The 12,345-nt window shown below is 48.0% G+C and overlaps 1 protein-coding gene across 1 annotated transcript in view; it reads left to right on the forward strand.

Moving 5' to 3' along the window:
* The window catches only part of LOC136586789 (macrophage mannose receptor 1-like), a 298,478-nt gene that overhangs the window by 165,881 nt on the left and 120,252 nt on the right, over window positions 1-12,345 (forward strand). The window contains exons 22-23 of the mRNA XM_066585016.1: window positions 2,324-2,472; window positions 6,123-6,228. Of these exons, the coding sequence (XP_066441113.1) occupies window positions 2,324-2,472; window positions 6,123-6,228 (255 nt within the window). The remainder of the gene's footprint in view (window positions 1-2,323; window positions 2,473-6,122; window positions 6,229-12,345) is intronic.

The following is a 12,345-nucleotide window of genomic DNA, read 5'->3' on the forward strand; positions in this document are numbered from 1 at the left end:
TAACATGATCAGAAAGCTATTTTATAAATTTGTCCAGGTATTGCGTCAAGATAAAATAACGGATAGCATTTTAGATAAGGGAGTCAGGGTTGTGGCAAAAAGGAACAAGAATTTGGGGGAAGTGTTATCCCCAAGCCTCTTTTCCTCACAGAAGTAAAACACAGTGGCTACAGTATAAAGGGTTTGTGAAATGTGGAAACACCCGTTGTAGTGTGTGTCACCTGGCAAAGAAGTGTAATAAATTTACAGGTAGCATGGAAAGAAAGGAATATACCATCAGTAGCCACATAAACTGTGATTCTATGAATGTGCTGTATATTATTAGTTGTACCATATGCAACAAACACTATGTAGGTTGCACTACTAGAAAGTTAAGAACAAGAATAACTGAGCATGAACGGCACGTAAAAAATTCAATATTCAATGTGACACATGAAGAACCCCAGTTTTACCCTCTAACCCCACCAATCAGGATGTGGCCTTACAGGGATGCCCTACTGTTTCTCAGGAAGTAGTCCGAGTACAGTGGTAGCTGACACTGTTATAGGTCCACACCCTCAGGTACTGCGCCAGGGCCTAATCGGATTGTCTGGTTGGGGCAGATGGCCCACTTCAGTGTAAGAATGAAACCAGAGGTCGGTTCACAGAGAACAGGTTCAGTATGGCTACGCAGGCCAGAGGTCCGGGCTGGCAGCCGACAAGCGTAGCTGGTATAGTAAGATGGGGTTAGGAGCAGAGATGGGAACTTAGTCAGAAAACCAGAGAGTCAGAATGAACTTTATAGAACCTTGAGAAGACCAAAATGTCCACAATACTCGGGCACTCTCCACAGGGCAAGGATTCCTAATATAGCCAAGGATAGTAGTTGATAGACAGGGGATGAATTAAGTTGGTGAACTCTGGCCCTTTAATTGCACAACCAGGCACACGCATGCAAACCTCAAGCCGCTGTCATAGAACAAGCAGATGCTAAAACCATAAGGTACATACATAATACTGTCATAGTATACACATAACTAATACTACCATACAGTACACACAATAATGCTGCCATACTGTACCAATAAATAAAGGTCATCTCCTGGGTATTAATGAAACACCTATATAAAGACCACCCAACCCATTCATTCCACTAATGGCAGCACCAAAATACCCCCATAATGTGTGCCACCACAGCCAGAAGAATGCCCCCCATAAACAATAGTAATAGCAGAGTGACAGCCACATGCCATCTACAGTATTGTGTAGTGACAGTGTTTTTTTAATTTGTACTTTCTTTTTACATTTTTTAATGCCCTCCCCCCCCCCCCCCCCCCCCCCATTGGGGACTGAGCCTATGCCATCCATAGGACACAAGTTTACAGGAACACGTTCCCAGCCAGGACGTAAATGGAAGGGGTTAAGCCCTTCATTACCCTAGACCACCAGAGATATTGGGTATTAACCTCTACACGCCCATGGATATCACAGGAATGTCATCACTATTTCCTAAACCTCCCCGTGTAAAATAGGCAAAGTAAATGTAATTAGAAAGGAGAAGAATGGGGGGAATTCTGCCATCTTTAACCTTTTGAGGATGTGGCTCATACTGACCTTCTGAACTTGTTCTAGTTTTTTTTGCGTGCGGTCTTGTCTTTTTCAATTAATTTTTTCAAAGCTCGATTTTGTTCTTTATTTAAATGATGTGGATTTATTCTGGCTGTGGGCGCAGGGTGACAACTGTCAATCACAACTGCCTCTCACTGTGTGGAAAGTGCTAGGAAACATTTTAATGGACAGTTTAAGAAACTTGTCCATAAAAATCAGGTTTGGTGCAGGAATAATTCTGGGGTTACATAATTAAAGGGGTTCTAAATTCTAAATGCTTTGGTGACAGCGGAGGGGTGGTAGGGAGGCTGTAAATAACAAAATACCCACCCCCTGGGCTGCTTCCGCACTGTCGCTTCTGTCCTCCATTTAGTTTTGCTGGTTGTTGACATCCAGCGTCGGGGCCTCTTATTGGCTGCATAGTCACGTGTGTAATCAGTGACATCCCATAAACATACCAGGCCTTCTACATTAGAAACCCACATGACATGTTTACAGGATGTCACTGGACTAGAAGACCCAGCGACATCACGGGTCCGATGCCATGGTGCCAGAGTGTCAAAGAGATGCTTTGGTGCAACCGTAAACATATTGCCAGAGTACAGTGTTCAGCAGGGGGAGCTAAACACTGAAAAAAGTAAGTTGGACAATCTCTTCAAGCACTGGCTAAAGTTTGCATTTACATTGTGCTGCTTTTCCCCATTTGGTAATACATATATATGTGTTTTTATTTCAGCTTTTTTGATCTCTAATTTAAAATCCGTTAAGGTAAATCTATGGATTGGATTACATGACAAGCATAGGCAAGGGGAGTTTGTTTGGACGGATCAGAGCGGATTGTATTATACAAATTGGGCCAAAGGTCATCCAAAGAATTATTATCATGTAAGTTATTATACATTTTATTTATAAGCTGTTAAGGGGGTTTCCAGGGAAAATGCTCAGAATAGGTTATCAGTAGCTGATTAGCTGGGGTCCGCCGCTCGGGACCCTGGCCAATCAGCTGATCCAGCGCCCACTGTCAACTTCACTTATACACAGGGGTCAGGGCAGAAGCAGCTACTCCAACCCCTGCGTAGTGGCCGTCACTTGTAACTGCAAGTGCAGCTCCCATTGATTTCAATGCAGCTACAATATGTGGCTACAATCAAAAAAATTGGTCAGCACGCAAAACTTACATAAAACAACTTTACTATATTTATTAATTACAATTCAAAAGATATTCCAATACAACAGAGTTGAGCCTCCAATGTCCAGCAGGTAGGTGAAAGGAAGGCATTCAGCTCAGGCTTCCACATTGTCCCGAGGCATAATAATCCAAGATACAAAGAAGGGCTCCCTTCCGAGCTGGTGGGTGTCCTTGGTGCTAGCAGACTGTTGTTCCTCCTCTGAGGAAATGGAGATTGGAGGAGATCTTTTCCTCACTGGTATTTAATCTCCAGGCCTGGTGAAAGACTTCTTGAGAGGCTCTGGGTCTCCAATTGTGGGGAAACAGGGTTTGGCAGCGGCATAAGCAGCTGCTGCAACTCCGACTCGTCGTCTATGTAGAAGCAGGGACAAGCAGGATGATACCTGTCTGGCACTCCTACAACGATCCCAGCAGCCATGTCATCTGAGGGAGAAGCTACTCTGTTCTGCAGAGAGAAGTCCAGTCGTTCGCTGGTAGAAAAAGTCTCCTCCTCTGGACGGTCCTAAGCTGCAGACTGTTGCTCTGCAGTGGGGGCGCCACCCCTTGCTTTTTCTCCAGCCACAGTGGGAAACTCACAACGGGAACTTTAGTGGTTGATAAAGAAGGCTGGACGCCATCTTGTGAGTCCAAGCTGCTTGTTTCTTGTACAGTTAGAAAACAACAGAGTCCAGCAACTCTAAAAGTCCTCATCTCAGGATGTAGTGCATATGAAGCTGATTTTGCAGAATAATCTTCTTGACTCTGCAAAGTCTGCATATTTAAAGTTTTTAAAGCACACAGTCTTGTCCTCCTGGAAATTCTTATCAGTAGGCTCAGCTGACTGAAAATAGGCAACTTTTTAAGCACTCCAGACGTGGGCATGGAAATCCTCTCCGGACCGGGAAATTGATGGCGGAGGCGTTTTCCCTCCAACCAGTGTAAACAGGCACAGAAGGGACTTATCCTGTTCGTGATGCCAAGATAGTCCACCCTGCAGCGTCCAAGGTGCAGGCCCTAGCCTAGGAGTCAGCGGGGTTTGATGTAGGCCTTGTCATGGTGGCTCTACTGCCTCCCACCCGGAGGATAACAAGGGACATGTCCAACGAGCCACGAGTAGGCTATTAAAGTTAGGTTAAACTGGGAAGGGTTTACCTGAGTCCACTCTTGTCATGGGTGACACCACTGTTCCTTCCTCCGCTGTGATCTCTTGGCGAATGAATAAAGAGTCCACACACAGGGTGAAGTTATAAAGGCAGAACTGGGAACGGTCGGTAAAGCCGTTTACTGGAAACACAACTTGTAACCACTCCAATACAGTCCAAGCTTACATCCACCGGCAGGACAGATAGTGCAGGAGAACACATGAAGTGACGGGGAAAAATGCAGGAGAACAGAGGGACTTACATAGGCCAAGTTATCTGTGGTTCTCTGGTCCTGGACACTTTTTGTTTTTTTCACGAACACCTTGATGACTCTCTACCGGTACCCACTCATAGGGTGGTAGAATTGCACTCCACACTGCACCGTGCGAACTCGCTTTTCTTGCAGCTTGTCACACCTCTAACTCTCCATACAGGGAAGAAAAAGGGGGTTCATTGCACCAGTAGTCTATCTGCTCAGCCTCCTCCATAACCTCTACATACAGAATAAAGATGTGTTTGTGTGCAGGCCAGCTTCTGTCGGGATGGACAGGTGAATAGAACCAGCCAAGACAAACTCCAACTTCCACTCTCCTCACTTATGCACCTTGCAACCACATATATAAAAGAAGGTCACATGACAGACAAATAGATACTTTTCCAGACATAACCCAGACTGTAACCCATTCAGTGCTGCAGCTGTGCAATACACATCATATTCACTCACATGGAACACACTGACAATACACATAAGCACAAGACTACATAGACCATTGAGAAACTTCCATTTGTTAACTTCTGTACACTACAAATCTAGGTGGTGGTGCTTCCTCAATGAATGTGGCTTAGTGGTTAGCACTGTCGCCCTGAAGTACTAGGTTCAAATCTCACCAAGAAAACATCTGCATGGACTTCGAAAACACCATACAGATGTCATATTTGGTCAGACATGAACCTGAAACTCCAGCACTGCAAGGCAGTAGTGCTACCAACTGAGCCACCACATTTGTTCTTTGCTCTTACTTCTACAGAGGAGAAGAAGAATAAACACAACAGTACATAACAACTACATACAGATATTGCCTTTGGGCAGAATTGAATTCAGAACTCCACCACAGCAAGGCAGCAATGGTAACAACTGAGCCACCATGCTTCCAGGATAAGTGGAAAAAGAATAAACATAGAGCATACAAACTCCATGCAGATGTTGCCCACAGTCAGAATCTAGAAACAAAGCGCTACAAGGCAACAGTGCTAACCACTGAGGGCTCAGTCACACGGGCGCATCGGCACCCGTACACCGGCGCCGATGTGCCCGTGTGACTTACAGTTAGAAGATGGCCGTACCTGAAGACGGCCGTCTCTCTCCAGCGCTGATGAAAGAACACATGAAGCCGGTCACATGTTTTTCCTCCCGGCGCTGCAGAGAGACGTCCGTCTTCAGGTACGGCTGTCTGCTGGCTGCAGTAACACGGGCACCGATGTGCCCGTGTGACTGAGCCCTGAGTCACATTCATTGAAAAGCCTCCCCCTTTTCTTTCTATTCCTCCTCTTATTTCTGTTCCTCCTCTCGTTCACAAGAAAACAGATTTATTTCACATTTTGAAAAACAGACATTAAGCTGAAAGCATTTTATCTGTTTTACGGATTTCTTTTGAACATCTGTCAAAAAAACATCTGTTTTGCTGAATAGCGTTTTTGTTAAAACTGGATCAGTTCAAAAAATGCTAGTGTGACTGTAGCCTTTGTTTTTGGGGGTAATTTTACTGTTAAGGGTGACTACCCACTAGCATTTGCGAATTTGCTGCATTTTTTTCCCAGGTGTCTATGGGGCTTTCTAATGTTAGAAATGCATTGCAGCAAAATCGCAATTTACCGTGAAACTGCAATTTTGCGCGATGCGATTTTAACATTAACAAGTCCCACAGACCCCTGGAGAAAAAAAACGCTGTGAATTTCACAGTGAAAAAGAACTGTAGTGGGCGGTCACCCTGAAGTGTTGTTCCTTCTTAAAGTTTTGTTTCCTTTATCTGGAGTGTGTATATTCTGTACCGTGCTACTTTGCTATTGGATATCTCAGTGGTGCTTTAGCCCAATCGCTGTTCTCCATTCAGCGGGGCCCGGAATCTCTTACTTTCTTATCTCATACAGAGAGAATCTGGTCTGCAGAGTTTTAGTTTCCTTGATACACTCAAGTGTGACATTTTCTGAATCTAATTTTTTTTAAGGGGGTTGATTGTGTGACTTTGCAACTTGGAAGTCTGCTTGATACCGGTACCTGGATTGTGGAGGATTGTAGCCTTAATAAAGGATACATCTGCCAGAAATATAAAGGTAAGTTCAGACATGGAAAAAGTGTGACCCTGGGCAAAGTTAAAAGTGGGGCCCCAAATTTTGAAATTTTGCACCAACACAACCACATTCAGTCAACTCAGTAAATAAAACAAATCCTGTATAATCATGTCGTACCGCAGTTTTCAGAATCCAGCCCAGAGCAGACTAAAAAAAAGGAATATCAGATCTCAGTCGCCAGACCAGAATAGAATAACACTTACTTTTGGCTTTGTTGGGAAAAAAAAATATTCACTACCAGTGTAAAAAAAACTGATTCATCCAAAACAGTTGTGGCCCCTTTTTATGTGTCTTGCGGGTCTTTTGTGGATGAGCAATTTGGATTTGTTGTGTATTTTAACACTGCCATTGGACCCAGCAGGGAAAATCCTAAGCAAATCTGCTGCAAATGTAAAATCAGCAGAGCGTTTCAGTTTCTGCCGTCAGTGGATGAGATTTCCTGAAAATCCTCTTTTCTGGTACTGCAAAACTCTGCAGGTTTCCCGCAGCCAGTTACGGTATGTCCACATATAATAGATACGCTGTGGATCTTCCTATATGGAATTCTGCATTAAAACCCGCAGCAGATTACAGTTCAAGAAAACAAAATGAACGAGATTTCAATAAAACTCCCCCACACACTGCAGAAACCATACGCAGCGTTAGCTGGCCGGCACCGGCAGTAAGACTTTCAAGAAATTCATTCTGCAGGAAATTCACATGTAACGTACATAGATTCTACTGCAGATTCATTGCAGACTTTGCAGCGGAATTGCGGCAAAATTCGTAATCGATAGTCAATACATACTGTGCAGATACATTCAGGAAGGATAGCTAACACTAGGGAAGAGAGAGTATTCAGAAAGATCTAGAAAAGCTTGCACAGTGGGCAGCGACTAACAGAATCGTATTTAACAAGGAGAAATGCAAAGTCCTGCATCTGGGCAAGAAAAATGAAGAAAGGCGCATAGAGAAAGGGAGGAATCGGGCTAAGCAGCCTTTTGGCTGCACAATAATGACTAGCTGGAGTTCAGCAGCCGCACACATGGAAGTTAGAAGCCCTTCACAGATATAGATTAAAACTAATGAACTTTATTAAACAAATAATTAAAAGAGGTGGGCTAACATTGAACACTGACGGACACAAAATGACAGAACATGAATAAGACATCAACCCTCAAACAGGGTCGCTACTAGTTACTAGAGATGAGCGAGCACCAAAATGCTTGGGTGCTCGTTACTCGAGTCGAACTTCCTGAGATGCTCGAGGGTTCGTTTCGAGTAACGAACCCCATTGAAGTCAATGGGCGACCCGAGCATTTTTGTATGGGACCTATGCCCCGCTAAGGTTTTGATTTGTGAAAATCTGGGAAATTCAAGAAAGTGATGGGAACGACACAGAAACGGATAGGGCAGGCGAGGGGCTACAAGTTGGGCTGCATCTCAAGTTCCCAGGTCCCACTATTAAGCCACAATAGCGGCAAGAGTGCCCCCCCCCCCCAACAATTTTTACTGCTGAAAAGCCCTCATTAGCAAGGCATACCTTAGCTAAGCACCACACTACCTCCAACAAAGCACAATCACTGCCTGCATGACACTCCGCTGCCACTTCTCCTGGGTAACATGCTGCCCAACCGCCCATTTCAGTAATAGTAGCAGTCAAGACAGGCCCCAGTAACATATCACTAGCAGCAGTATAGGGGGAGCACAGTATTAGTTCCATTTGAGTAGTAGTAGCAGTCTGGACAGGTCCCAGTAACATATCACAAGCAGCAGTATAGGGGGAGCACAGTATTAGTTCCATTTCAGTAGTAGTAGCAGTCAAGACAGGCCACAGTAACATTCCCGTTGCAGCAGTTCAGGGAGATAACAGTCTCTTTCACATTTCAGTAGTTGCAGTATAGACAATGCCCCAGTTACATTTATGTAGCAAAAGTGTAGGCCAACCCCACACACCTTGCTGTAGCATGAGTGCAGGCGAAGCCCATAAAAATTACTAGGATTACACTGTAGGCGAGGGCCCAAAAAAATTGGTGTACCAACAGTACTAATGTACCTCAGAAAAATTGCCCATGCCCAACCAAGAGGGCAGGTGAAACCCATTAATCGCTTTGGTTACTGCGGCTTAATTTGTAACTAGGCCTGGAGGCAGCCCAGTTAAAATAAAAATTGGTTCAGGTGCAAGTTTCAACGCTTTAATGAGAATTGAAATGTATAACCATTGTTTACAAAAGTCATATGACTGAGCCCTGTGGGCCTAAGAAAAATTGCCCGTTCGGCGTGATTACGTGAGGTTTCAGGAGGAGGAGCAGGAGGAGGAGGATGAATATAATACGCAGATTGATGAAGCTAAAAGGTCCCCGTTTTTGATGGTGATAGAGAACAATTCTTCCATCCGCGGGTGCAGCCTACGTATTGTTTAGGTACCGCTGCTGTCCGCTGGTGGAGAAGAGAAGTCTGGGGAAATCCAGGCTTTGTTCATCTTTATGAGTGTAAGCCTGTCGTCACTGTCAGTTGACAGGCGGGTACGCGTATCCGTGATGATTCCCCCAGCCGCACTAAACACCCTCTCTGACAAGACGCTAGCCGCAGGACAAGCAAGAACCTCCAGGGCATACAGCATGAGTTCAGGCCACGTGTCCAGCTTCGACACCCAGTAGTTGTACAGAGCAGAGGCATCATGGAGGACGGTCGTGCGACCGGCTACGTACTCCCTCACCATCCTTTTACAGTGCTCCCGCCGACTCAGCCTTGACTGGGGAGCGGTGACACAGTCTTGCTGGGGAGCCGTAAAGCTGGCAAAGGCCTTGGAGAGTGTTCCCCTGCCTGCACTGTACATGCTGCCTGATCTCCGCGCCTCCCCTGCTACCTGGCCCTTGGAACTGCGCCTTCTGCCAGTAGCGCTGTCGGATGGGAATTTTACCATCAGTTTGTCCACCAGGGTCCTGTGGTATAGCATCACGCTCGAACCCCTTTCCTCTTCGGGAATGAGAGTGGAAAGGTTCTCCTTATACCGTGGGTCGAGCAGTGTGTACACCCAGTAATCCGTAGTGGCCAGAATGCGTCTAACGCGAGGGTCATGAGAAAGGCATCCTAACATGAAGTCAGCCATGTGTGCCAGGGTACCTGTACGCAACACATGGCTGTCCTCACTAGGAAGATCACTTTCAGGATCCTCCTCCTCCTCAGGCCATACACGCTGAAAGGATGACAGGCAAGCAGCATACGTACCCTCAGCAGTGGGCCCGGCTGTCTCTTCCCCCTCCTCCTCCTCTGGCTCCTCCATCTCCACCTCCTTTTCCTCTTCCTCAACGCGCTGAGATATAGACATGAGGGTGCTCTGACTATCCAGCGACATACTGTCTTCCCCCGCCTCCATTTCCGAGCGCAAAGCGTCTGCCTTTGTGCTTTGCAGGAAACTTCTCAAGAGGCATAGCAGAGGAATGGTGAGTGGTGACGCTAATGATTGCAGCATCGCCGCTCACCATCTGGGTAGACTCCTCAAACTTCCCAAGGACCTGGCAGATGTCTGCCAACCAGGCCCACTTTTCTGTAAAGAATTGAGGAGGCTGACTCCCACTACGCCGCCCATGTTGGACTTGGTATTCCACTATAGCTCTACGCTGCTCATAGAGCCTGGCCAACATGTGGAGCGTAGAGTTCCACCGTGTGGGCACGTCGCTCAAATTAAAAGATGTGGGCCAGGCATGGCACGTGCGTGAGGCTGCCGAGCTGCAGAGCCGCCACCAGGTTACGGCTGTTGTCACACACGACCATGCCCGGTTGGAGGCTCAGCGGCGAAATCCAGCAGTTGGTCTGCTCTGTCAGACCCTGCAGCAGTTCATGGGCCGTGTGCCTCTTCTCTCCTAAGCTGAGTAGTTTCAGCATGGCCTGCTGACGCTTGCCCACCGCTGTGCTGCCACGCCGCGCGACACCGACTGCTGGCAACGTGCTGCTGCTGCTGACACATCTTGATTGCGAGACAGAGGTTGCGTAGGAGGAGGAGGAGGGTGTAGTTTAGTGGAGGAAGCATACACCACCGCAGATACCAGCACCGAGCTGGGGCCCGCAATTCTGGGGGTGGGTAGGACGTGAGCATTCCCAGGCTCTGACTCGGTCCCAGCCTCCACTAAATTCACCCAATGTGCCGTCAGGGAGATATAGTGGCCCTGCCCGCCTGTGCTTGTCCACGTGTCCGTTGTTAAGTGGACCTTGCCAGTAACCGCGTTGGTGAGGGCGCGTACAATGTTGCGGGAGACGTGGTCGTGCAGGGCTGGGACGGCACATCGGGAAAAGTAGTGTCGACTGGGAACCGAGTAGCACGGGGCCGCTGCCATCATGTTTTTGAAAGCCTCCGTTTCCAGAAGCCTATACGGCAGCATCTCCAGGCTGATCAATTTGGCTATGTGCATGTTTAACACTTGAGCGTGTGGGTGCGTGGTGGCGTACTTGCGCTTGCGCTCAAACAGTTGCGCTAGCGATGGCTGAACGCTGCGCTGAGAGACATTGCTGGATGCGGCCGAGGACAGCGGAGGTGAGGGTGTGGGTGCAGGCCGGGAGACGGTCGTGTCTGTGTCCTGAGAGGGGGGTTGGATCTCAGTAGCAGGTTGGGGCACAGGGGGAGAGGCAGTGGTGCAAACCGGAGGCGGTTATCGGCCTTCGTCCCACCTTGTGGGGTGCTTGGCCATCATATGCCTGCGCATGCTGGTGGTGGTGAGGCTGGTGGTGGTGGCTCCCCGGCTGATCTTGGCGCGACAAACCTTGCCCACCACAGTTCGTCAGTCGTCTGCACTCTCAGTGGAAAACTGCCAGACCTTTGAGCACCTCGGCCTCTGCAGGGTGGCATGGCGCGAGGGGGCGCTTTGGGAAACAGTTGGTGAATTATTCGGTCTGGCCCTGCCTCTACCCCTGGCCACCGCACTGCCTCTTCCAACCTGACCTGCTGCTGCACTTGCCTCCCCCTCTGAAGACCTGTCCTCAGTAGGCTTAGCAAACCAGGTGGGGTCAGTCACCTCATCGTCCAGCTGCTCTTCCTCTGAATCCTCTGTGCGCTCCTCCCTCGGACTTACTGCCCTTACTACTACCTCACAGATAGACAACTGTGTCTCATCGTCATCGTCCTCCTCACCCATTGAAAGCTCTTGAGACAGTTGCCGGAAGTCCCCAGTACCCGGATCCTGGGAACCTTCCAAAGGTTGGACATCGGTCATGAGAAACTCCTCAGGTGATAGAGGAAGAGGATCCATTTTTTCGCACTCAAGGATGGGACCCGAGAGCAGTTCCTGGGAGCCTGCCTGCTCTTCTGAATGTGTCATTTGCTGGGAGGGAGGAGGCTGGGAGAAGGGAGGAGCAGCAGCGAGAGGATTCAGGGATGCAGCAGTGGACGGCGTAGAAGACTGGGTGGTGACAGTGGATAGTTTGCTGTATGCACTTTCTGGCATCCACGACAGGACCTGCTCACACTGCTCAGTTTCTAATAAAGGTCTACCGCGTGGACCGATTAATTGTGAGATGAATCTGGGGACACCAGAAACTTGCCTCTCTCCTAATCCCGCAGCAGTCGGCTGCGATACACGTGGACCAGGAGCTCGGCCTGTGCCCACACCCTGACTTGGGCCTCCGCATCCTCGCCCGCGTCCACGTCCTCTAGGCCTACCCCTACCCCTCAGCATGGTGTATTACGAGTAGAGCAGAAACAGAATGCTGTAATTAAATGTGCCGCTTATTGGCCTGTGGTTGGAGGCTGACTTCGCTTACGGAACGCACAGCAGAGCCAGGAAACAATTATGCGCAAGCCTGTAGTCAGACCTAGGTGCGTATGACTGAGCTACTGGAATTCACAGGGCAGAACCAGTCAAGTGGCCAAAGGCCAGTGGTAGGCCTTAAGTATTTTGCTTCAATTTTTTAAAATGGTGAGGTGAAAAACCAGACAGACACCGTATGCAGCGTATATATGTATACTCTTTCCCTCTGGTGGGATGACGGCGATCATGTAACGGACACAGCAGAGCCAGGAAACAATTATGCACAAGCCTGTCGTGAGACCTAGGTGCGTATGACTGAGCTACTGGAATTCGCAGCGAAGAACCAGTCAAGTGGCCAAAGGCCAGTGGTAGGCCT

The sequence above is a fragment of the Eleutherodactylus coqui genome, chromosome 12 (genome assembly GCF_035609145.1).
Source record: "Eleutherodactylus coqui strain aEleCoq1 chromosome 12, aEleCoq1.hap1, whole genome shotgun sequence".
In the NCBI taxonomy this organism is placed as follows: Eukaryota; Metazoa; Chordata; class Amphibia; order Anura; family Eleutherodactylidae; genus Eleutherodactylus; species Eleutherodactylus coqui.